This window comes from Symphalangus syndactylus, chromosome 5, assembly GCF_028878055.3.
Source record: "Symphalangus syndactylus isolate Jambi chromosome 5, NHGRI_mSymSyn1-v2.1_pri, whole genome shotgun sequence".
Taxonomy (NCBI): domain Eukaryota; kingdom Metazoa; phylum Chordata; class Mammalia; order Primates; family Hylobatidae; genus Symphalangus; species Symphalangus syndactylus.
The window spans coordinates 42,715,074-42,741,578 of record NC_072427.2 but is presented as its reverse complement, the minus strand read 5'-3'; the positions used below and the strand labels follow the sequence as shown (position 1 = coordinate 42,741,578).

General features: G+C 42.6%; 1 protein-coding gene across 6 annotated transcripts in view; it reads left to right on the top strand.

Moving 5' to 3' along the window:
• The first annotated feature begins 7,304 nt into the window (after nt 1-7,304).
• USP3 (ubiquitin specific peptidase 3) overlaps nt 7,305-26,505 on the top strand; it is an 82,997-nt gene continuing 63,796 nt past the window's right edge. For 3 of the 6 annotated variants that reach the window (XM_055278215.2, XM_055278214.2, XM_063638935.1), the window contains exon 1: nt 11,724-12,079. Coding sequence is in view for 2 of the 6 variants with exons in the window: in XM_063638933.1 (XP_063495003.1) it covers nt 11,989-12,079 (91 nt within the window). In the remaining 4 variants the exon portion in view is untranslated. Of the gene's footprint in view, nt 10,789-11,098; nt 12,080-26,505 lie in introns of those variants that run through there. The other 3 variants (XM_063638934.1, XM_063638933.1, XM_055278217.2) reach the window with 3 other exon arrangements.

Sequence of the window (26,505 nt, the reverse complement as noted above, 5' to 3'; positions counted from 1 at the left end):
GCACATGAATGAAGAATGGGTAGCTCTTGAATTCCAGGAGCACAATTTCTAACCTGGGAGGTGGTGTGAACATGAAGAACTCTACTCCAAAGCAGCCCGAAATAAGTGCTATCTCAGAGGTAAAAGGGGAGTCCCATAGGAACGTGGCTGAGGAGGGAGATCAATACACACTGAGACACAGAGAGAGAGAAACAGAAAGAGAGAGAGAAGCAGAGAGAGAGCAACAGAGAGAAGGGAGGAAGAGAGTAGGGAAGGAGGGATGGAAAGGAGAGAGAATATGAATGAGATAAGTGCTGGGAAGTTTTCTAGAAATGGGCTTTGTGCTAGGCCCTGGTAGATGGGTCAACTTCCCCAGGCTGGAGAGAAACAGGCAGAGGAAACAGCTCGAGCCAGGAGCCAGGGTGACAGCATTCAGGATCTGCTCTGCAGTCAGGCCTGGGTCGGGGTGTGGAAAGAGGCAAGCCTGGCAGGTCAGTCAGGATCAAATGCAGGAGAGTCCAGATGCCAGGGAAAGGTCTGGGCTTGCTTCTGGGGGCAGTAAGGAGCTGCTGAAAGCTGCTTATAGATAAAGCATGAGAGGCAGGAAGAGATGATGTGAGCTTGCAGAGAAAACTGGTGATGGGAGGCAGAGATGAGGTCTTCACATGGTTCATCTCTTCTTTGGCCAAGGTCCACTGCCATGCTGGACACTTCAGGGGGCAGGAAGAGGAGGGATGGTCCCAGCATTGGGAGTGCTCTGAGCATAGGCTGAGCCTAAGGCTCCTCCAAGGCCTGTGGAGGGGCTCAGAAGGGCAAATGGCCTAATTCTGAGGGTCAAGGAAAGACATAAAGGAAACACTGAGGGTCTTAGAGTAGGAGGGGTAGTGAGCACGCAAAGGGGAAATTGGAAGGAAATGAACCATTCTGGGACATGGGGAGGAAGAACCTTCAATTCAGCCAAAGGAAAATAAGTGTCCTTACCCCTTGCCCATTCAGGCTCATTACTTACTTTGAAACTCTTTTAAAGAAATGCAGAAAATATCGCTTCTCGGCCTTTTGGCTAAGATCAAGTGTAAGAAATGCAGAAAAAAACCTTTTTTTCCAAGTGCAGTAAAAACTCAATGAAATTGAGAAACCAACTGCCTGGAACATTCAAGTCACTGAGTTTTTTTTTTTTTTTTTTTTTTGAGATGACATTTTGCTGTTGACCAGGCTGGAGTGCCTCAAAGTCCTGGGCTCCAGAGATTCTCCTGCTTCAGCCTCCCAAGTAACTGGGACTACACACATGCATCACCACGCCCAGCTAATTTTTAAAAATTTTTTGTAGAGACAGGAACTCACTATGTTGCCCAGGCTCATCTCAAATTCTTGGGCTCAAGTAATCCTCCCACCCTGACCTCCCAAAATGCTGGGGTTACAGATGTAAGCCACAGCGCCTGGCCCTGCGATTGTTTTTTGATCCAGTCTTCGAAGTAGAATAGGTAAATGACCACAGACAAGTTAGTATCAGGATGTTAATCACAAAAAGACCTACTATGGATGACCACAGAGTCAGCAACATAAGCAGAAGGTGACTCAACCCAGGACCCATTTGAGGGGGGTGGAGGAGGCAACGCTGACTAAAAGTCTGCTCCACCCTTTTAATGTTTTTGTAGGCCCTAAGTCCTGAAGACCTTATGGAATCCTCCTCTAATACATAATTAAACATTTTAAAATAAAAATAGGCCGGTTTAGTGGCTCACACCTGTAATCCCAGCACTTTGGGAAGCCAGGGCAGGGGGATCACTTGAGTCCAGGAGTTTGTGACCATCCCGGGCAAAATAGCAAAAAAAAATTTTTTTTGTTTAAAAAACTGGTCAGGTGTAGTAGCATACATCTGTAGTCCCAGCTACTCAGGAAGTTGAGGCAGGAGGACTGCTTGAGCCCAGGAGTTGAAGGTTACAGCGAGCTATGATTGTGCTATGCTACAATTAAATCACATTCTCTGATTGCAAAATTCTTAACTTCAATAGAGTTCTTTCTCTTTCTCTCGCTCTCACCTGCTTTGCTAATTCCCTAATCAGCACTGCCCTCACTAGCCTGTGACCATATCCAACAACCCATTATGAGAAAGACATTTCTTTGGATCTTGAAAATGTCTGCATTTTTAAGAATTCCTAATTGAAAGGAAGAGGATGCTAACAGTTCAAGGCAGCAGAGTAGAGGTAGGAAGAGCTGGGCTTGGGAGGTAAACAGCCTGCCTAAAGAACTAAAGAACTAAAGCAAGTTCTTTAGTCTCTCTATGGCTCAGTTTCCTCATATGTAAAATGGGGAGGAAGAAAAGAATAATACCCCTCTTGTAGCGTTGTCCTGAGGATGAGATGAGTCCACACACAGCCAGAAAGCATTCAGAAGAGTGCCTGGCACATAGTGAACCTCCTAAGTGTTGCTGTTATCACTTTCACCTACATCACAATGCAGCGGAGGCTCATTCTCCCCAATATAGTTAAGTGGTATGAGGCTCTGAAAAGGTAAGTAACTTGTTTTCAGACACACAGCTAGGAAGTAGTAGGATTAGCTGGAGTCAAAACTCAAGTTAGTTTGACTCTAAAGACCCACTTTCTCCCTCCCATTAGCCTGCAAATTTCCCTGATTGGGGAATAACATTAGGCTTTACATTTTTTTTTTTTTTTTTTTTTTTTTTTTTTTTTTTTTTTTTTGAGACGGAGTCTTGCTCTGTCACCCAGGCTGGAGTGCAGTGGCGCAATCTCGGCTCACTGCAAGCTCTGCCTCCCGGGTTCACGCCATTCTCCTGCCTCAGCCTCTCCTAGTAGCTGGGACTACAGGCGCCCGCCACCATGCCCGGCTAATTTTTTGTATTTTTAGTAGAGACGGGGTTTCACCGTGGTCTCGATCTCCTGACCTCGTGATCCGCCCGCCTCGGCCTCCCAAAGTGCTGGGATTACAAGCGTGAGCCACCGCGCCCGGCCTAGGCTTTAAATTTTTAAAAATATTACTTACCTTGTGATAACCACTGGTACAAAATTCAAAAAGAATAATATGGTGTATGGTGAAAAAGTCATTTTCCCCCTCTCTCTCTTCTCCCAGCCTCCCCACCCCCAGGCCAACAGCTGTTCCCAGTTCCTTGCAGAGCCAGCTTTAGAGTAAGCTTTTCACTGCTAATGCACATTTATTTTCCAGATTAATGTAATTCCCTGAGTGCCTCATCTGTGCCAGGCACTCTATCCTGGTGCTACCACTGCCTTCAGAGGGCTCCTGGGCATGAGTCTGGAGGTTACTGATGGAGGGAACTACTATATTGACTGCTGCATTTGGTGCCTTTCCCTCTGCAGCCATCCTTTCCCCCAGTAAAATCAGCTTGTACCGTTTGCACACTTGAAAAAGGCCAATTCAGTGCCCCAAAACCTCTTCTGTAGCTTGCTTTGTACAGAACCTGGCAAGCAAGGAGCATTATGGTGTCAGGAGCTGACCAGAGGACTCTGTGATGCTGGATCTGGGATCAGCTTCCTCCTCTATGAAACTCCCGACCCTTCCAGTTCTCTAATTGCTCTGCCCCAGGGGCACTTAGGAAGCATAATTTTCCATGAAGCCTTGCTGTTTCTGGGCTCCATTTCTAGCCGGAAGACCCCAGCTGTCCCACAGGTAACTGAGAAAGGCCAAAGAGCTCTAAGCCCCTTTCCTTACTTTCTTACCATTGTTCTTTGGACAGTAGTAATGTTAAATATAAATATGTTTTCCCCTACTACTGCTGCCAGAAAATATTTATAATGGGGTCAGCACAGAGCTTTCTCAATGGCTTAATTATAAAATATGCTTATATCCTATGGTATGGTTACATAAATGCACAAAAGCAACTTCAGAAAGTGGTGCTGATCATAACATAGAAATCCTTGCTCTCTCTTTCCAAACATTAAGTATCTGGCTGAGGGATATAAAGTAGGGATGTCACCATTTTGGGAGCAGCTAATATTATTCCCATTTCAGAGATGGAGGCTCAGAAGAGGTCAGGCTGCTGGCCCAAGATCAGTGGTAGAAGCAGGACTCCAGCCTGCTTGATATTTGACTCAAAGCCCCACTTTTTTCCAATGCATCAAGCACCTCATGGAAAGGTCTGGGACTATGAAAATCTATGTTCTGGGATGTTTGAGAAATTCATTTTCTGGTCAGCTGAATATCCTGGATAGAAGAATGGACACTTCAGATTAGGGTTAGGAAGGAAGAGGGGAAGACAGAGGTGGAGGTTCCCTAAGCCTTGGATTCTTCTTCCCATCACAATTCACTTCTTAAAGTCTGAGTCTCTCCTTCTCAGTGGGTTGTAAACTCCTCTGGGACATAGTCTGGGAGAGATCTGGTAATGATAAGGTATGCGTGAGGCTGAGAGTCACATCTCCATTCTAACCCCTGTCTATTTGTTTCTAGCTAGGTAGGCACTGTGGTTTTTATTTGCATTTCTCAGATGACTAATATAGTCAAACGTTTTTTTTTTTTTAAGACAGGGTCTTGCTCTGTCACCCAGGCTGGAGTGCCGCAGTACGATCACAGCTCACTGCAGCCTCGACCTCCTGGGCTCAAGCGATCCTCCCACCTCAGCCTCCCAAGTAGCTGGGACTACAGGCATGCACCACCACACCTGACAAATATTTGTATTTTTTGTAGAGATGGGTTTTGCCATGTTGCCCAGGCTATGAACATCTTACAGATTTTTAGTAAATGTTAGTTTCTTTACTCTGTCTCCCCTTTCTTTCTGTATCTTTGCCCCCTTATCCCCTCTCCTAGGACCTGAAAAAATGCAACCCTGAAAGATGCCAGGGTCCTGGGATCCAGAATCCTCTACTCACAGTTCTCTGTGACAACCCTTTAGCAACCCTTCATCATCTTACCTTGCCAGCCTCATCTCTCAGCCTTCCATCCCCTTGTACATGACTCTGCAGGCAGACTATCAGTTTCAATCCTCTCTGAGCCCCTTTGAGCTTTTGCAGATACTGTTCCGTGTGCCTGGGACACTATGCACCCTTCCCCACTCCTTCCCCATACTTCACCTTCCTAATGCCTAGGTCTCCGTCAAGTCTCAGGTCGTATGCTACTTCCTCCAGGAAGCCTTGCTTGATGCTTCCCCCACCCCTACTCACCAGCCTGGGTTAGTTGCCCCTTGTTTGTGGCTAAGAAACATCCTGTACTTCCCCTTCTAGCACTTATCACACTGTGTTGCAATTGCCTGTTTGCTAGTCTGTTTCTCTTATACCTTGCCTCATCCCTTTGAGGCTTAATCTGTGTGTTGCACACTCTTCTATCTCAAAGTCTAGTGCAACAGTGATATTTGTTGAATGAATGATCCAGCTCAGGTCTCTCTAAAAGGACAAAAATCTAACCTTCTGCACCACCTTGCACATCAATCCTCCTCTTTGCCAAAGTCTCAAGAAAAAAGACATTTATGGAAGGTCTACTGTGTGCCAAGCACCAGGCCAGACCTTTTACTGGTGATGTCATTTTCACAATTAAAAGGCTTCAAGCTCAGAGCCTAGACAGCCCTTTGACTGAAACTCAGAGGTTCTGATGTCTAATTAGGCAACAAATGAGCAAGGGGAAATAAGTGATACCACAACATTTTCCATCTTGATAGTGGCAAAGAGATGTCAACAGAATAGAAGACCCATGTAGCACTGAGCTGCTGAATCTTCAGTGCCTGGCACGTGGTAGGAGCACAGACAAGATGTGCCGAATAAATGAATGTTTGAAGATGGAACACAAAAAGGGCAGACTACAAGCCTAGAAGCCCTGTGTTTCATTCTAGGCCTGGCCTAATGTATTTCTCCCATTTCCTTCATGTGTTATTGATAAACAAAACTGGACACTGAAGTATTTTTGTCATGGGCAGCTGTTCACAGCCCCAGCCAAGGCTTTCCTTATTTATTTATTTATTTATTTATTTTTGAGATGGAGTCTTGCTCTGTCGCCCAGGCTGGAGTGCAGTGGCACGATCTCGGCTCACTGCAACCTCTGCCCCTTGGGTTCAAGTTGTTCTCCTGCCTCAGCCTCCCGAGTAGCTAGGATTACAGGTGCACGCCACCACGCTCAGCTAATTTTTGTATTTTTATTAGAGACGGGGTTTCACCATGTTGGCCAGGATGGTCTCCATCTCCTGACTTTGTGATCTGCCTGCCTCAGCCTCCCAAAGTGCTGAGATTACAGGCGTGAGCCACCGCGCCCAGCCCCAGCCAAGACTTTCTTGTGATTTCTGTTCAGACATCGTTGGCTAAAACGGCCACACCTAGCTACAAGAGAAGCCAAGAAATTTCGAGTTGTGAAACCAAGAGGAAAAGAAAGCAGATTTGGTGTAAACAGCAGTCTCTTCCACAGCATACAAAGCAGTCTTGCCTCTGCTGGTGTCACTGGATGACTGTGAACTATCACCGGATTGCTGGATTCTCTCTCTGGAAAGGCCCTCAATGGTCATTTAGTTCAACCCCCTGATTTTACAGATGGAAAGAAAGATTGGGGCCCAGAGAGAAGTGACTTATTTACTATCAAAGAGTTGTTTGGGGCTGGGCAAGGTGGCTCACACTTGTAATCCCAGCAACTCAGGAGGCTGAGGCGGGAACCACTGGAGACCAGCCTGGGCAACATAGTGAAACCCTATCTCTACAAATTTTTTTTTTAATTAGCCAGGAGTGGTGGCACATGTCTGTGGTTCCAGCTTCTTGGGAGGATGAGGCAGGAGGATAGCTTGAGCCCAGGAGTTCAAGGCTGCAGTGAGCTGCGATCTTGCTCCAGCCAGGACGAAAGAGACTGTGTCTCAAAATAAATAATAAATAAATAAATAAATAAATAAATAAATAAATAAATGTTGTTTGGTGCTAGAGCCACACTATTTTGCTTAATCTGTCAGTGCTTTATCTGCAAAGTGGGTCTTTAAACAAGAAAACCCCCTCATCTCCTTCATAAAAGGAGATTTCAATGATAAAGAGGAAAGCGTTAAAAGCAGTATAAGTCAATATGTTGATGATGCGGTAATTACGACAATGGCACAGAACATAAATCTTTCTTCAGTTACTCAGAGGCTTGTCTGTGTCCTGTGGTCACTAAGCGACTCCATTATTCGGAACTTTGGCTTCTCCTGTGTAATACTGCAAAATCATTGACATGACCATGTGCATGAGAGGTGAAACTTTACCTCTTTTGATAAAAGACCTGTTACTGATTGTGTAAATTTGTGCAATTATTTAACATTCTTTGAGCTTTAGTTCTCTCACTAGTAAAATGGAGATGATAATATCCACCTCCAAGGTTTTCTTGTTTTTTTTTTTTGTTTTTTTTTTTTTGCGTTGGTGGGGGGAATGATTAAAGAAGAAATAAAAACCATAGTATTTATTGGGTCTCAACTAGTTGCCACAGTATCAGGCACCTAGTTGGGACCCAATAACATGTAAGTTTCTGTTCTCAAATAGTTGAGGTCCTTTCTCTGAATACTTAGGGGACCATATCATATAATTATTGCTGTAATCACTTTAAAAAGGAGCACTTCCAACAACATTCAGTGGACAAATTTTTTAAGATCTGCTATTGCTGAACTAGGTGCTGAAAATCCTCAGATGAAAAACAAAACAAAAACACCTATTCCCAAGAGAGACTGAAATGTGAACAGAAAATAACAGCACCATGTGAGAAGTGTGCTTGGGTGAGTGATGGAGGGCTTCCCAGAAGAGGCTATGTGCTTCATGGGGAAGGAGTAGGAGCAGACCAAGTAGAAGGGGACGAGACAGGGGAGGACACGGAGGTATGAGGAAGCACATTTTCTATGAGGGGACTATTTGAAATACTTCTGTAACAGTAAAAAAAAAAAAAAAAGCTATAATAAAAGGGAGGGGCCAGGTACCTGTGAGAGCAGTGGGTTTTGGATTTTATCCAAAAGATGGGGAACCACTGAAGAATTCCAGCAGGGAGATGATGTGAAAGGGGTAAATGGGATGTAGTGGGGAGAATGACACCACCAGTATTCCTCAGTGGGGAAGTGAGAGCTGGGTGGTTGGAGCCCACACCCACCCCTCTCCATTTATTTAGTCATTCAACAAATAGTTACTGAGGGCCTGCCACCTACCAGGCTGTATTCCAGGGGCTGGAAATCAGGCAACCAACAGGACTGGCAAGATCTTTGTTCTCATGGAGACTGACAATAGATAAGCAAGTAAACATGCAAGGAAATATTAGATAGGTGCCACTAGGAAAATTAAACCAGGCAACAGAAGAGTCTCTGAGCGGCAGCGGCCCATTCCCTGCCCCCAACACTTACCAAGGCTCCTCTTGATATAACTTTGGTTTCCCAAGGAGGCGTTGCTCCTAGAACAATCTCTATGGTAAATATTAATAATTAAGTCATCTCTCGGAGTGTTTCCAATGAGCCTTCCTTGGGTAGGGATAGTCAGAGCTAGTTTTCCCCAGGGCCTGGTCTGCCTTGTAATTGTTGGTTAAGGGCCATCAATTCTGCCAAAAGTCCTAAGTTTAAGGTTTTAGGAAAATCGCGGCAACCTTGAGACCTTTCCCGAAGTGGTTCCCCTGCAACATATGACCTCACCCTCTCCTCACTACCGGCCCCACTTCCATGTATATACACAATTATCCTTTAGGAGAGAAACATTTGATAGTACGGTTGCAATTTTGCATTCCTCCCCTTTGAAAAATGCAAACGTTTAAAACAGGCCCGCCACTTCGGGCAGGTTTTGCCGCGGAAACCACCCTCCCTCCCCGCCCCCGGATGTCCAGAGGGCTGGGTGGGGAATCCCGGGAGCAGCGCACTCAAGAGCACGGGAGCTGGAGGCTGGAGGCTGGAGGCTGGCTCATCACCCTCAGGGCTCCCTGGGATGTAAGTCAGAGCTCCTCAGTGCCAGAGGGATGCAGGCCAAGAATAAATACGCGAATGTTGTATTAAATGCAGCTGAAGAAACGAGGGACTGAAAAGGCAGATTTCCCAGTGTGCCTCATGGTCTTCCCCCATTTGACTCATTTACTCACTGCAGGTTTCTTTTTCTCCACTCTTTTCTCATTATGAAAACTTTCAAAGACACAAGAAATTTCGCTATTTTAGGGAAATCTGGCAAAAGCCCCAGGAGGGCCTCTCTGATTTTGCCCAACTTCTCTGGACTGCCTGATAGAGCTTGCCCTCTGGGGACTATCACAACCAGGACTAAATTAGGGCCCCTGCTCCCAAGCGTTTTTATTCTAGCTGGGGAGAGAAGTCACGAATACAAACTTTCTTTTCCCTTAAAATAGTTTACACCTTACAAAGCACTTTCACATTCCTGATCCCGTTAAAATCATAAAGCTAGAACTGAAAGGAAATTTAGAGATCATCTCTAGGGGTCAAATATTGGCAAATATTGGGCCACTTGCTAAGCTCCTGCCCATGGTAGACATGGCTAACATACCGCACACTCACTCGTTCATGTATTCATTTATTTAGCAGACATCCTCCATGTTCTACATCGCATGTTAGAAATAAAGCAGAAAACCAGACAGACTCGTTTGCTACCTTATGGACAAACAAGAGGAAGAGAGACATTAAACAAATAATTACATGCATGAAGAGTGTTTTTAGGCCGGGCGCGGTGACTCATGCCTGTAATCCTAGCACTTTGGGAGGCCTAGGCGGGAGGATCACTTGAGCCCAGGATTTCGAGACCAGCCTGGGCAATATAGGAGACACTTTTTTTTTTTAAAGTATTTTTAAAAGCCGATGTTGGGGCAGACTAGGGCATCACACACTGGGAGGTACCCCGGGGATGCGACAGGGTCGGGAAAGACTCCCTCGGGAAGAGATGTTTAAACTGAAGTCTAGGGGATTAGGAAACGGAGTCTCTGAGAGGGTGAAGAAATATTACATACGGGTATGAAGCATGGCCTGAGTGAGGTCATGCTCCAGGGCCGAACAAGGGGTTATGGATGCTTAGTGGGGGTGGGTGTCCAGAGGAAACAGAAGGTTGGTGGAGCAAGGCCTTAAAGACAAATAGGTTGACATGGAGAGATGGGTGGAAGAACTTGAGCCAAGGGCAGATATTATTGTTTCTCCTCCTCCCGCTTCCCAGGGAAGCAGCTCTCATCTAGTGTCAGTAAAAACAAATACAAAGTTATAATTTATTGGCCACCTAGTATGTGGTGGCAATTTTCATGAATTCTCACATGTTCCTTGCGAGACAAGTATTCTTCTTCTAGTTTTACAGATCTAGAAAAGGCTTGGAACGGCTAGAGACACTTGCTAAGCCTGGCCGTCAAGTAGGCAGCAGAGCTAAGATTTGAAAGCATGCCGGCCTGCCTTCCTAGGCAGACGCACTTTCCACAACGCCTCACTGCCATAAAAATCCCAGGCCGAGGCTTGCTCTAACAGCAATCAAATACCACTTGGAAAAGGACAGATCTTTGAGGACTCAGAAATAGTTCTGGAAAAAGGATGAGCAGAGGTGCCCCCGGTGGGTGGATACCATTAGGCAGAGGTCTATGCGGAAGAGGCCGACTTGTGGCGTGGGAGGTAGGGAGGAGTAAGAAGTGATTGACGGGGCGTCCCTGGCTGCTCTAGGACTACACTGCGGGGAGGTGCCCGGCTCTAACCACTGCCCGGCCCGGTTAATCATTTCCTGACCTTCCTTCCTCCTCTCGCTCTGGCCGCAGGATTGCCACATCAGTCTTCCCCCTCCCCCTGCTCGCCTTCTGGCCCCGAGGCTCCTTCGCCGGGTTTTACAAGGAGCCCCAACTTGGAAGCAATATTTGTAACAGCCCCGGACGTCCTCAAGTTCCCCAGTGAGATCGCAGGCTCGATCCAGGGTATGCCGGCCCAAGCCGCCCCTTGAGGCTTGCCCTCTTCTCTAATCCCTTACTAAAAAGAGGTCAGAGGGTCAGGGATCCAATCTCCATACAGATTAACAAGTTACAGACTCGGTTTCCCCCGCGGTAAAAAGGGGATGGTAACAGCTGGTAGGGTGTTGCGAGGCTTAAATGCGGTATGTGAAGTGCCTGGCTGGGAGACCGTAGGTGTCTAACAAATGCTAGATCCCTTCCCTTCTTATCGCCTGGTAATGGCGAGTTTAGCTTGCCCAGCAATCCCAGGCTACGTTAATCTCACTTGAACTTCCAGGCTTGAAAGTCCTACGACGTGCTGGAGGTAACGCAAATGGTGAGTCACAGTGACAGGGTTTGAACGCGGGTTCGTGGGCGCCCCTGCGGGCCCAGCCACGCAGCATCTAGGTGGCTGGCTAACGCCACGTGTTCAGAACCTAGAAAGGGCTACGGATCGCACCTGCCGCAAGGAGCCTAACGCTAAGTCGGGACTGCCCTGGCACCCATGAAACCCGCTGCCCGCCTCCCCCGGGGCCAGGCCCTTGGCCTCCCCAGCTTGTTTCTTCGTGTATAAAATGAGGGCCACAGTGCCTGTCTGCCCGAGAGGTTTTAATGTTCTTCTTTACACTTCGCCGAGCGGCCGGATTTTTACCACGAAGCCACCGAGTAGCCGCACCACGTAGGTTCAGTCTCCTCCGCCCACCGCAGGAAACGCCGCGGACGGCCCGGGGTGCCCTGCTCGGCGCCCCACCGTTCCCGGGGCCGGGGAAGCAGCGTGACTAGGAAAGTCACTTCGGAACACAGCCGGACTCTGCGCCACTGCTGGAGCGCGCCGGGACCCCACCCCGCGGGGTGGGCGGGGGCGGGGGCGGGCCCGGGGGCGGGGCTTGCTCGGGGGCGGGGCGGGGAGGGGCCGGCCTGGGAAGGCGGAAGCCTCCAGTCTAGGGGTGGCTGCAGAACCCGGATCTCGGAGCTACACGTTCTACGGAGCGGGGCGCCGGGAGACGGCGGGCGAGAAAACCCGGCGTCCGGAAGCCCGTGCTTTCTTTGACGCAAGGGCTCGAGACGCAGCCGCCGTCGGCCGAGAGCCCGGCTAGGAGCGACACCAGACGGAGCCTCCGGAGTTCCTCCGCCCCCACCTCGCCGGGTCCTGGAGCCGCGGTCCTCCCAGCTGCCCTCCTCGTGGCCATGGAGTGTCCACACCTGAGCTCCAGCGTCTGCATTGCTCCAGACTCAGCCAAGTTCCCCAACGGCTCCCCGTCGTCCTGGTGCTGCAGCGGTGAGTGCGGCCACGGGCCGGCCCCGCCGCGCACCCAAGGCCCCGGCTCTGCCGGGCCTGCCGTCTAGGGGCTGCAGGCGGCCGGCGCGCGGACTTGGGGAGGGGCGAGGGCGAGCCGGGCCCGGCGGGCTGGGGAGGGTACGCGATGAGGCGGGCGCGGGCGGGAGCGGCGGCGGCTCCTTTGTTTCCCGAGGCCCGACGGCCGGGCCAGCGAAGGAGAGGGCCGCGAGGGGCGGGAGTCCGCGGAGGTCTCGAGCGCGTGGGGGCAGCCGCGGGCGGGGACCCTGGCCAGCTGCGCGCGCCCTTGCCCCGCCCTGCTGTGGCCGGGGGCTGTGCCCGTCCGTGTTGCGGGGTCGCCTGTGGGGCGGGTGTCCGGCCCCCTAGGGGCGGCCGCATGTGTGGCGGGGCCCGCGCCGCGCTCCTCCGCGGACAGGACGGGAAGAGCGCCGCTCTCCGGGCGCAGCTTTGTCTGGGCTGCAGGGCGCGCGGGGCCCCTCTCCGCCACCGACCCCGGCCTGGGTTTCCTTTCCCTTCTCCGCAGGCTCGGGCACCTCGGAATCCCGAGAGGCGCTCGGAGCTCGGGCGGCAGAGGTCGGGGTCTTTCATCCGTCAGGGATGGTGAAGTTTGAAAACAGGCTGCGGGCTGAAAAGCTCAGAGGCTGAGCCAACAGCTGCTTTGGAGGGGACGGCTCGAGTTTGTTTTTCAGACCTTTTGGGTTGTCCGAAATTGCGTTGGGATTCCCAGTTCCTGTGTTGTGAAACAGTTATTAGGTTTATATAAGGCTTTTGAGTAGCTTAAGCGTTTTAACTCCTCCTGCTGGCCCCCTTGGAAGCCCCAGTGCCCTCTCATTGTCTGCTCTAAGCGACTTCTTAGGATCGCACCGGCCACACGGCTTTGATTACTTCCTGGTAGGGCCCTGGTGCAACCGCTAGTCTTTATTAGCTTTGAGATGATCACTGGTATCTTGGGTTATATTAATAGCGTACAATTCGAATTGTGCACTTCAAAAATCTTAAGTTCATTTGAAGAAATATAGGAAAACGGCAATGGCATGATTTAGCTGTGACATGTCTCATTGTGGGCCGGAGCTGGGAAGATAGTTTAGAGAATGCCTTAGCACTTTTGACAGCTTACTACTTAAATAGTGATTATGTCCTTGGAAACAACATCGGTAGGTCCACAAAGAAAAATATACTCTGGGATAAGGAATAGAAATAACTGCGGTTTCCTGGCGCGCTCAGACATCTGATGCTTTGCTTGCCTTTGTAAAGTCAGATATCTTTTTCTGCATGAAGCCTTTAAAACTTAACGGTTAATTGGTTTCACAGAGCAGTATTGCAGTTCTTTTGTGAGGATGCAGAAACTTGTGTAAATTAGCTTTTACCTGTAAATCTGTCGGGATGTTGAGTATGGAACAACAAATAAGGTGTATGGCACTGCTTTACAAATTGGTTGGTGGTGGTACATTAGCTATAACTGTAGCTATTGCTGTGGTGCTATAATCGTAGCTTAATTTTTTTCCCAAAAGAAATTTGAAGAAAAAAAAAAGACCAAAGTAAACACTAGGAAAAGCCTACCTCACAGGGAATGGTGGGATTACTCTTGCTCATCTGTAGTAAACCACAGAAAGACAACATGGACAATTAGCACACTTCTGGCATTTTCTAGGTAAAATCATATCAAACTTAAAAATGGCTTCACTGGGCACATACATCTAAAAAATGGAAAAGAACTGTGCAAGTGGCAGATACCCTCTTGTGAGTCAGTCTTGCCTCTGTCAGTCAGGGAGTCCACTTGACTGTGAAAAAGAGATGCAGGAAATTGAGCATCTCTTGAGAAACTTAGTAAGTTAAAATGGAGCATAACGAGATGTGCTGATAACAAGAATAAGCTAGTATGTGGGGTGATTTCTGTTCAAGGGGTAGGATGGCATCTTTGCATCTTGCAACAAAGTGTGTCTGACATACAGCTTTGCAAGCCTGGGTCTAGTCACTTGCTTGGATTTGTAGAACCAATAAAGCGAGTTTCGCAACTTTGTGCGAGTCCACACTCTGAATTGAACCCATTTTATGTAGGCCTCCCGTCTTAACCCATTGGCATCCATTTGTTGATATAATCTAGCGTTATTGTATTAAGCTTGATCTTGTTCTTGCGTGCTTGTCGTTTCATTGATTAAATGATTAATCTGTGAGTCCTTAACTAACTCATTATCTTGGAGTGTTATATAGTCGTATATTTTTTCTCCCACACTCTTAATTTTATTTTATTTTTGTTTTTTTGGTAGGGGACCAAAAGGGTAGCCGATGTGTTGACTAATACTGTGACTGGGTGTTGAATCTGATTACATTCTTATTAAGGAGGGGAAAATCCCTGTTTTGGCACTGGGACAATAAAAGTAATGCCCTCGCCTTATTTTCTTTGAGAGTTTGCAATTATACCACAGTAAGACAGCCAAGCAAATTGCAAAATGCCACAACATTCTAGGTTCTACCAGTTAGCAGTACCTAATTGGACAAAGAGTTCTATTTTCTTTGAGTATCAGTTTCCTTATATAATCTGTAAAGAAAAGGGTAATACTTTGCATTTACTTCACAGGTTGCTGTTAGGATGAACAAGGTAATTTTTTGTGAAAACTTTGAGAAACTTGTATACACTGTTCAAGTAGTAGGTGGTATTAGAGATCAGAACATATTTATAAAGAGGACTCTGAATAATTAAATATCCAAAGCCCATTAAATGAGGACTAGAACAGACTAGCTTTATGCTGAACGATGCTTTACAGGGAGATACAGAACTCAACAAGATTACAAGAAGTAAGAAGTAATTATACTTCAGAATTAACGTGAGCTTCTTATCCATGGAAGGCACTGTGTGTTGGGTTATATAATTGTGTATGATAGTGGTTCTTACAGTTTTTGATCTTAGAACCCTTTTACACTCTTAAAAATTGTTGAGCGCCTAAAGAGCCTTCGTGTAGCTTATATCTGTTGATGATATTTATTAGAAATTAAAACTGAGAAAAACTTAAAATATGTATTTATTAATATGCTTACAAATAATAATAGACCCACTACCCATAATATAAATTGACAGTTTATGTAAAATGTTTTTTAAAACAAAAACTTAGTGGGAAGAATGGCATTGTTTTACATTTTTGTAACTTTGTTCAGCTTTATAGAAGACAGCTGGATTCTTATATTGCTTCTGCATTCAGTCTCTTGAGATGTCACATCATGTAGCCTCAGGAACACCCCACTGCATGCTTGTGAGAGAATGACTGTAAGCAAAAGTAACATCTTAAATATTATGTATGAAAATTGTTTTGACCTTCTGGACCCCCTGAGTGGGTCCTGGAAACTTTCAAGGGTCCAGGACCACACTTTGAGAACCCACTTGTGTAAGCTATAGTTAACAGTTAAGGATACCTGCTCATATCAAAATAACTTTAAAAAATTAGAGAAATCCTTAAGGCTAGCAACGTTTATGTTTCTGTAGAGACCTGAGGTTTTTGAAATGTATTAGCTGGGAAATAGACCATGGGGTCTAGTAGTCCTTTGCTGTCAAAAAAAAGTTAACAGTCTAATCTAGCTGGGGGAGAAACAGGAAGCTAACTAGTTAGAAGATACATCCATGTGGTTTAAGGTAAATGTTGAAAATAGCTATCTTCTAATAATGTAAAGGCTGATTTATGTCTAATTGTTGCTTAAGGGATTCTAGTTTTAAATGAAAAAGTTTTAAATAAAAGGGCATTCTCTCAAGCTTTTGTTATGTGCACATATCAGATGTTATTTTCAGAAGCTGGAGGCTTGGACATTCCTTATTTTTTGTGGGTAAAAGAGTTTAACCAGTGGGAAAAAACACAAATTATTTAAAAAGATGCCCTGAATACAAGTGTTTTAATAACTAAGGAAAGCCAAAGACCAAGCATTTGAACATGAGGGTTTGGGTTAAACAGCCAGTTAAATTAGAGATATTTAGTAGGATAGGCATGCTAATTTTTCCCTGATTAATTCTTCAATGAGTTGAGTGCCTCTTTAAGTTTTCAGTACACACTTGCCTTCATATTACTCTACCCAAGGAAAGTAAGTGTAGATCAAGTAAATGTTCTGCAATTTTGCACCAAAAATTGCAGATAATTCCACCCAAAATACTGGAGATAAACCCTTTTTTAAGAGATCCATTCAGTAGGATGAGGTGTTGATTATTGGTTGTCAGTGGTAATAAATTTGTAATGGACTGATCAGGTTGTGATAAAGAGAAGAAATCAACCTTGATGGAGTGATGGGTTATTTTGTATCGTACTTCTCCACAACCTACATTTAACACTCTTGTTTGCCCAGTGGACTAAATTTTCTAAATGCAATCAGTCATTTCCTTGTCATTAGGTCAAATGCTTTTACTGCTTTTTAGTAACATTCTATGATGTATTTATTAAGTGCCTAATACTTAATAGGGCAATTAGTAAATATTTGCCTAATAAATAAAGGAACTTTTACTTAGATGTGTCTGGCAGGGTCTTTATGTTGAAAATAAATGTAGAGTGAGCTTACCCCAGAATGCTTTCACTAGCCCGCACTCCCAGTATTTTAGTCAGTAAACGTTGGCTGGATTGTGAGCAAATGACCATCTGCAGTGTTGTTATCACGGTGAATTTGTGTTCTTTTGATAGTCTGTATTTATAGATGGGCAGGTGGACAATTTAGTTGTAAATGTAGATGGGGTAGTTAAAGATCAGTGGACAGGTGATACTTTTTTCACATTAATTCTAAAAACTAGTATTTGAGTTTTATATATCCTTCTGAAGAATTTAAAGTTTTTTGGTAATATTTATAAAGCTTAAGTCAAATGTCTTTCTAGTCTTTCTGCAGTATTCCTCCCCCACCCCGTTCCCCAGAATCTTAAAGCAATCTCAGCTTATTTCTAGAGTCTCTAAATGATTAGTCATGGATGTGAAATGTGTGAAATTTAGAATGTGCTCCATGTATGTGTTTTGTTTAAAGAGGCTTCAGTATAGAGATTGAGCCCAACATTTACTTGTGAAGAAGTTTTGACACATTGATCAGAAGTTATTTCCCTAGTAATATGCTTAATAGTGTATAAAGAACATCCTTCCTGGTCTAAGCAGAAGAAATGATGGAGTTGGGGGAAGAATTCGAACTCTTTGGTGTGGTTTCCTGTTATTTATCCTCAAAATAATTGATTCTCATTCTTTGCTTGTACACCATTACCCTTAGGCTCGTGTAACAGCCTCCTTTTTCCTCATTGAAATTTATGTAATTTCCTTCTCCACTGGAATATAAAAGATTGATTTTGGATCCTTCAAGCTAGATTTAGAAATACTTACGTTTTTATAGTGTTTGCAGCTCAGTGAGTAGACCAATGAGTAATTTAGTGTGTAGCTCAGTGAGTCATTTATATTCCTGTTTTAAAATTTGAGTCCCTCTTCCATCAGGAACTGATTAACATGTACATTTCCCCTAACCTAACCTGCTCTTTTTTTTTCTTTTTTAGCTTTTCTCCCCTTCTTGAGCTTATTTGTTTGTTTTTAATATTTTTTCCTTCTTTGAAAACAAAATGTTAGTCTCCTTTGATTAAGCTGCAGTCTCTGACCTACATACATACAGGTTTGTGTTCAACCAAGGCATTGAAGTAAATAGATTTAGTCGGTAGATTATCATTATTTGAAGTGGAAAAGGTATGCTGTTTAACATATTTTGATATTTTATGTTTATTCATTGCCTATTTAGACAGGAGAGCAATTGCATTCTAGGTGTGTTAATAGAGCTTTCCTGGACAGATGGCTTGGAAGGAAGTACTTTGATGGGTTCTCAGTAGGGGCTAGTACTTTTTGGAGGGTGTGTTTGTGATTAAGCTTACCTTGATTGACAGTTTAGAATGCTGAGAATAGCATTAACGACAGTAACAGCTTGTTCATCTTACCTAGAATTGTCTTGTGCCAAGACCCCTCAAGATGCTCTGAGATTTCTGTGTAGTGGTTTGTTTTGAGAATGTAGGTAAGAATAGGTATCCTTGAGACTGAAAAGAAATTCACCTAAAATTGTTCATTGTGGTTGTATCTTAAAATCGTTGGGGTCGTTGAATGAACTTTGGCTTAGAAATTTGTAGAGATCATCTTTTTAACTGTTGTGAGTCTGCAGACGTGGTTGTCTATAGTAATTCCAGATGTTTTCTCACCTATTAGTTTTATTGAGTAGAAAGATAACTGAGAACAACATAAAGTAACTTCAAAGCAGTTTGCTAGCATTTAATCCTGACTAATTTAATTAATTATGCATCCTTGTAGTTTCTCCTATTTTATTGATTATGAAACTGAGACAAAGGTTATGAGTTGCTTAAGATGCTTGGGGGGTATTAAAGATAGCCCAAAGCTTAAACTCTAACACTGTTCAGACTTTTAGCTTGCTTTTTCTTAAAAAAAAAAACAAAAAAAAAAAAACAAGAGTCTTCATTTTGTTATTCAGTAACATAATGCTTGACAATTAAAAAAATATAAAATGTTTGGAACACATACTTTAAATAATTCCTTTGAAGATTTTTGATATGAAAATATATTTTAAGTTCCACATCTCAAAAATTACTTATTTTAAAATTTGGTCTTTTGTTACCCCCCTCACCCAACTTAATATTGAAAGTGCTGGCAAGTTGGAACAAGGAATTGGTGATATAGTTTGGAAGAAACAACTATTTTAAATGTCAACTTTGTTATACTCAGATCTAATATTTTTGTAGGCCAAAATTCATATTGCATTAGTTCAGACATAATAAACCAGCCTCCTCACTATAGCTGTGGATAAAATGCAATTAGCTTTTGGTTATTTTTAAAATGGGTTTCAGTTATTGAAGTCTCTCCACCCCCCTTATTTTTTCATTTTGTTTCTGTTAGAGAAGATTCTTCTTGGAGGTGGTTTGTTGTAGGGTGGAGGAAGGAGAGAATTCTTAAGGTATAGAATTTTGCATTTGCTTCTGGTAGCTCAGAGATTATTTGAAATCTTTGCTTTTAGTCAGTATACTTTGTTGATTCCATTTAGTTATTCTAAGATTTTCCAATTGTATTTCCTGTAAAAGTTATAGTCTTTAGACCATAAAAACTAAAACTAATAACTGCAGATCTTTTTTTTGTTTTGTTTTGAGATGGAGTCTTGCCCTGTTCCCCAGGTTGGAGTGCAGTGGCGCGATCTTGTCTCACTGCAACCTCCGCCTCTCAGGTTCAAGCAATTCTTTGCCTCAGCCTCCTGAGTGGCTGAGATTACAGGCGCACACCACCATGCCAGGCTAATTTTTTGTATCTTTAGTAGAGTCAGGGTTTCACTCGAATTCCTGACCTCGTGATCCTCCCGCCTTGGCCTCCCAAAGTGCTGGGATTACAGGTGTGAGCCACTGCACCCAGCCAATAACTGCAGATCTTAAAACAGATTTCCCCTCTTCTTCTTCCTCTTCCTCTTCCTCTTCTTCTTCTTCGATGGAATCTCACTGTGTCGCCAGGCTGGAGTGCAGTGGCACGATCTCAGCTCACTGAAACCTCCGCTGCCTGGTTCACGTGATTCTCCTGCTTCAGCCTCCCAAGTAGTTGGAATTACAGGCACCCACCACCATGCCTGGCTAATTTTTGTGTTTTTAGTAGAGACGGGGTTTCACTAAGTTGGCCAGGCTGGTCTTGAACTCCTGACCTCATGATCCACCCGCCTCGGCCTCCCAAAGTACTGGGATTACAGGTGTGAGCCACTGCACCAGGCCTCGCCCTTTCTTAAGATACAAGGAAGTGTATATTTTCAATGTGTGTTGTTTATAGATGTATACAATGCAGATGAATCTAGGAAGGCAATTTCAGATTTTGAAAACTGTTGAAATTAAACTTGGACATTGACAAATCAAATTTGCAGTTGTCTTAAGTGTTTGCATTAGTTAGATGCTTCACAATTAATAAATACTAACTAATTTATAAGACCCTTTGAAGAAGGAATTGAGAGTTTGTTTTTAAGATAAGCCAGGTTATATCAAAGATATTGTAACCAACTAGATTTTATTTGAAGACTTTGTACTCTGCTTTAGAATCCAGTAGCTCTATCAGTGTGAGCTGTTTCCATTCTTGAGTAGAAGTTTTCTCCTGTTATTTTTTCTTTGTTCTAGCTAGGTTTAAGACAGCCTTCTTTGTAGAAATTGTTTGCCTGTTTATCCTTCACCCACCCTGAAGACACTTAGTTTTATGGACTGTTCTTGTACTGCCTCATCACCAGAAAAAGCAGGCTGGAAATTAACTGTCGTATTCTCGCAGGTTTAATTTAACTGATTATAAGAAAGTACAGTTATTGTTTTAGCTTCTTTAAATCTTTGTCCTTGATGACCAAGCTCAGGTTTTTATTTTTGCTTATTTATTTATTTTTTGGAAATGGAGTCTCATTCTGTCACCCCGTCTGGAGTGCAGTGGTGCAGTCATAGCTCATTACAGCCTGGAACTCCTGGGCTTAAGTGATCCTTCCACTTCAGCCTCCCAAGTAGCTGGGACTCCAGGCATGTGCCACCACACTCAGCTAATTTTTAAATTTTTTGTAGAGATAGGGCCTCGATGTTGCCCAGGTCTTGAACTTCTGACTCTGAGCGATCTTTCCACCTCAGCCTTCCAAAGTGCTGGGATTACAGATGTGAGCCACCAGGCTGGGTGTGTTTTCTTTTTTAAATAATAGATTTAAATTGTTCATTACTTTGTTTTGAACATTTGTTGCACAATGCTGGAGTAATATTTTGATTAAAGTTTTTGAAGATCAAGTTGAAATTTCTAGAAAACAAATTGCTGACTTGGAATGTTTCCCTGAGATAATTGATGGATGACATGTTAGAAAAATGTTCTACTATGATATTAGGCATTTAGAAAATAACTGTATAATATAGAGACTGTGGGAGCAACAATTGTACAAATTGCTGATTGAGCAAATTTTAATTTTAGTTGCACACAGTAAAATGTTCTTTGGTTTCATTGAGATTAACTCTTATTTCCGTGTGAATTATTTTGGATATTAATAGTGAGATACTTTAGCATTGGAGAAATTGCTTTATAAAAACTGAAGGATCAGACTTCACCTTAAGTGTATGAAGTAGCTGCCAGACCTCAACATTCGTGCCATGAGAATTTAATTCTGACAGCTTAAATGCATTAGTTTCATTTTATTTGCTTTGAGTGTTTTGTTTATATATAGTTTTTTTAGGGCCTCATTTAAAAAATATATGTATTTCTAGTTTTTTTCTTTGAATATATAATACAGATTTTTGGGAAAATGTGGGTCATGTTTGAAAATTCTATCTATTGATTGTAAAAAAAAAATTCTGAATCTTGGATTTAGTTAAATAATTAGAACAGCTATTTAAAAAAACTGAAATAGTTAATGGTTTTGGAGTTTGCAGGTGCCTATTTTCTGAAGTATTGATTATCTATCCCTCGGGCAGAGTATACATATTTGCCAAGTTTCTATTTCTTTTTTCTATTTCTTCAAAATAAGTCCCGTTGATTTTAAAAGAATAAAGAGTTTCCCAGTAAGTACAAGTGTGGTACTTTTTCCCCCTCCACTTTGTACTTTAGTGTTAACCTTTATTACATAACCACAGAGAATGAGGAAGAGAATTGTACAATGCAGATAAAAGCCTATTGTTCTCCAAGGAAAGTCTTTGATGTTAAGAGGTCCCTAAACCTCTTAATTATTTTATTTACTTGTGAGAGGGGGTGCTTCCTTAAATATATATGAGTCTTTTCTTATATTGCATACACTTGCAACTATTATTTTGAAATAATAGTTGAGTGGTGTTTACATTTATGACCTGATTCATGTCTTTTGAAGTGCCACTACTGTTTAACCATGGACTTGCTTACTCAGGTTGTTGGCAACAGCATGGAATTGCATCAGATATTGCTGTATTAAATAAATGAAGATATTAGATGTCAGAATTTTTAAGTAGTTCATGGCTTTTGTTTTTATTTTCTGTATGATCAGCTTCATAGGGAAAGTTATTTTTGAAACAATTTGAGCTCCTAATAATTTTTTGTAGCTATTTGTGTCTGGTCTTCCAAAGGCAAAAATGGCCCATTTTGACTCTGATTTAGTAATCTGCTTTGGCTTTAGTGGTTTTTATCCTTCCTCCCACTATCCTTTCCCCTCGTTTAGAGGTAGGAGGAGTACAATTCCAGTATTTAAAATGATCAAGAGTAGCATAATAGCTTCATTAGGTGTTTTTCACCAAAATAGGTCTGAATAAGTCTGAATTTGTGGTAGAAGGAACCATAACAAATTTGTTTAGTGCATTACAGTTTTTGAGAATATGTTGTTTCACACACATTGTTTCTATATGTTGTTTCCATTTCATGGTGAAAGCATAAGGAATCCATTTAAAAATAGAGTAAAAAGCTAGAGCCAGTTGGGGGTTGGGGGCAGCCCCGTGGACCAGAATTTGCCTCTGTGTGGGAAGTCAGCAGGACCAGATGCCCCTCTCTTCTTTGGCTCTGTAGGTATCTGGATCTCTTAACATATAGATGACAAATTTTGGCCAGCTTTGAAATTACATTTGCTAGTGGAGGACACATATCATTAACTCTGCAGTGGGAATAAGGAATTCAGTAGGTGCCTGACCCCAAATGATAAACTGCTATTCTAATTTTTATGCTGTGTAATGTATTTTAGACTTTTTTATAAAAAAGGTAAAATTGAGCAATTTCATGAATTGATATGAGTGTTACATCAATTTACCATGTGAAAATTAATTCATGTTTTCAGAACGGTAATACACATTTCTGAAATATACAGAGACAGGTAATAGTATCAAAGGGTTTAAAATAGAATTTTAGTCTTCTTCGCCTCCACTCTCAGTCCTGCTGTCCACAGACAACCTCTGTAGGCTCTATTTAGCTTTCTCTCTCATATTTACATGCATAATTCTAACCAATGCTCTGTTATTTCTTAATTTGTCATTTTTAGGTATTATTCCTTGATACCTTGCTGTGGTAAATGAAGACTTCAGTGTTTGCACCACTTGCCCTTCAGTCTCTCCATTTCCCAATATAATTAGATTACATATTTTGGTTACTATAGTGATTAATTTTTCTTTCTTTTCCAACATTTTATTTTTTCTTGAGTTAATAATTGCCTCTTTTAAAAATTGCTTCATTTACCTTAGACACATTTTCTCTTCAGTGTTCCTTTAAACCTGTTAAAGGTCTATGAATATTATTTTCTAACCCATTCAACGGATTAGATAATCTCCAAGCACTAACTCTTCTAAAGTCCTTTCCAGAGCCCTCTGACCTCTGCTGTCATTTGAAATAGTTGTTCTCCAGGCTGGACAGTTTTTATCCTGTGATTCCCTCTGTTGTTCTCTCATAGTATTAGATCCCTTATTTCTTGGATCCCATGTCTTCTTTTTCTTGGTTTATTTCATTGTTTTGCTGGAGTACATCAAGCTTCTTTCTCACAGGAGATAAATTTTTTTTTCTCTAATTCCATGGCACATTAAGGGAGGTAAGTTTTTGACCCCTTGCAAGTCTGACATTTTTATTTTACCTTTATACTTGATTGCTTGGCTGAATAGAGAATATTAGTAAGAAAATAATTTTCCTTTAGAGTTTTAAAGGCATTGTTGGTTTGTTTCTAGGCTCCAGTGTTGCTGTTGAGAAACCTGATGCCTTCCTGATTTCCTCCTTCATATATGTCCTTTTATTCTTTTTCCTATAATTCTTTAGGGTATTCTTTTCATCCTCTGTATTCTGAAATTTCAAAATATGTCTGGGCATGGGTAGTTTTTCTTTTATTTTCTTTTATTTTTAATAGGAAGTGAAGGGATTTTTTATGTATAGGTTCACATCCTTGAGTTAAAGGACATTTTTTTGTACTATAAATTTGATAGTGTGCTCCTCCCCCCATACTTATATCCCCCAATTTATTCTTTTTTTCTTTCTGGAACTCTTATTAGTTGGATGTTCGGTGTCCTGAGTGGAGTCTCTGATTTTCTTATTTCTTTGCCTTTTGGTTCTAGTTTCTGGTGTATTTCCTTGATTTTTTTTTATTATACTTTAAGTTTTAGGGTACATGTGCACAACACGCAGGTAAGTTATATATGTATACATGTGCCATGTTGGTGTGCTGCATCCATTAACTCGTCATTTAACATTAGGTATATCTCCTAATGCTATCCCAACCCCCTCACCTCAATTTCCTTGATATTTTTTCTTCCATCCCTTCTGTTGAATTTTGATCATTGTATTTAAAATTTTTAAGAGCTCTTTCTCGTTTCCCAATCATTCCTTTTTCACATATCCTCTTGCTATTGTTTTGCAGTATCTTCTCTTACCACTCCAGCAGTTCAGAGTGTGTTGGTTTTGAAGTTTTGCTGTGCTCCCTGTATGGTTTCTATTTCTCTTGGGTTCCTCTTTTTCTTTTTAAAATGATTCTTTCAGATTGGAGGTTTTCTATAAAGATCTGTTTTGTCTTTGTCTTTTCATATGATAGTGAACTTTTTCATATAAAAAGCTTTGTAACTGGGTGGGGCTTGTCCACAGGGGGCTTCACTGTGGTGGGGAGCAAGTCACCTTCTTCATTGGAGGAAGACACTCATATCTGTGCTGAGAATTTTTTCTGGTACCATTGAGTTTTTTGGTTTTCCCTCTGGGAGGTGGGCACCTGGCCACTGATGTTCTGAGATCAGATTGCAGAAGTTCCATGACTCGGTTGTCCTTAGAGCCCCTAGTCTCCTTGTGTTCAGTCCTGTCCTTACCTGCTGTCTGCTGTGTCCCTGTACCTAGAGCTCCTCCCATCTGCATTCTTCCTGGCTGACACTCAGGCCATAGCTTCCGCTGCACTACTAAGATTGTTATTGCTCCCCTAACTTCTTTCTCACTTCCAGAAACCTGTTGAAATCTTTTGTCTGCTTTGGTTACCTCACACTGTTCTCTTTATCTTTGTGGGTTTGTATCTGTTTTTTTCCTTTATTGTCATTTAAGTGGGTCTTAGGTAGGAGAGGAGCTAAGTGAGAATTTGCCACGTTTAGTTTGGTGTCCATTTTTAAATGTATGTCATTTGTAATCCAGTTTTTAGGGCAAAATGTTTTGCCCTATCAGAAATGGATCTTATTAGTTACTCAGAGTTAAATCACTGAACTGGAATTTTACATTAATCTATTTGAATAAAAATTTATATTCAGATTTACCTTCTCTGATAAATAGAACAAAATGTTGTTGCTGTTACCAGAGTCAGCAGAGAAAATAGGCAAGACAGGGGGTTCAACCTTGCTTGGAAAGTCAGATCACAAGCCAGGCTTTGGATAGGTATATGCCTGTGAAAGAAAGTTGTAGGGTCATTGGGACTATTGCAGTTAATGCATTGTAATACTTTTATTGGACTAGTTCATCATTCATTAATGAAGGGAAGTTAGTGCCAGGTTTATAGGATTTTTGGCTCTGTACATTGGTAATTTAACCTTCTCCCTTGTGTTTTAGTTTTTAAAAAGTATGTTCTTAATTGGAAGTAAAGGACACAGATTTTTAATCTCAATTTAAAAAGACTTTTGATTTTGATATACTTTTATACTCAGAGAAACACTGCTAAGAATAGGGCATACAAAGAACTTCCGTATACTTAGATTTACCAGTCGTTCACGTTTTGCCTCATTTGTTTTATCATGTATATATGTACTCTCTGTTTATATATTTCCCCTTATTAATTTGCAGATATAACACTCCTATATCCATAGTTTGTTTTTCCCCAAGAACAGGTCTTTCTTTTCTTTTTTTTGAGACGGAGGCTTGCTCTGTTGCCCAGGCTGGAGTGCAGTGGTGTGATCTCGGCTCACTGCAAGCTCCGCCTCCCAGGTTCACGCCATTCTCCTGCCTCAGCCTCCCAAGTAGCTGGGACTACTGGTGCCCACCACCACGCCTGGCTAATTTTTTGTATTTTTAGTAGATATGGGGTTTCACCATGTTAACCAGGATAGTCTCGATCTCTTGACCTCGTGATCCACCCGCCTTGGCCTCTCAAAGTGCTGGGATTACAAGTGTGAGCCACCGTGCCGGCCAGGTCTTTCTTTTCAATCAGCAGAGAATATTGGTCAAATCAGGACATTTGATACTGATAGAATGCTGTTACCTAATGCACATTCCATGTTCAGATTTCCTCAGTTGTCCCAACAATGGCCTTCATAGCTATTCTTCCTTTCTGTTTACCTCCCCAGCCACCCTGGATCTAATCCAGGATCATGTGTTATATTTAGTTGTCATAACTCTTTAGTTTTCTTTCATCTCCAAGAGTTCCTCAGCCTTTGTTTTTCATGTCTTGGCTTTTGGCTTTTTTTTTTTTTTTCCTATTCTAACATCATAATGTCTTGTTATTTTTGAAGAGTTCATTTCAGTTTTATAAAATGTTCTTCAGTTTGA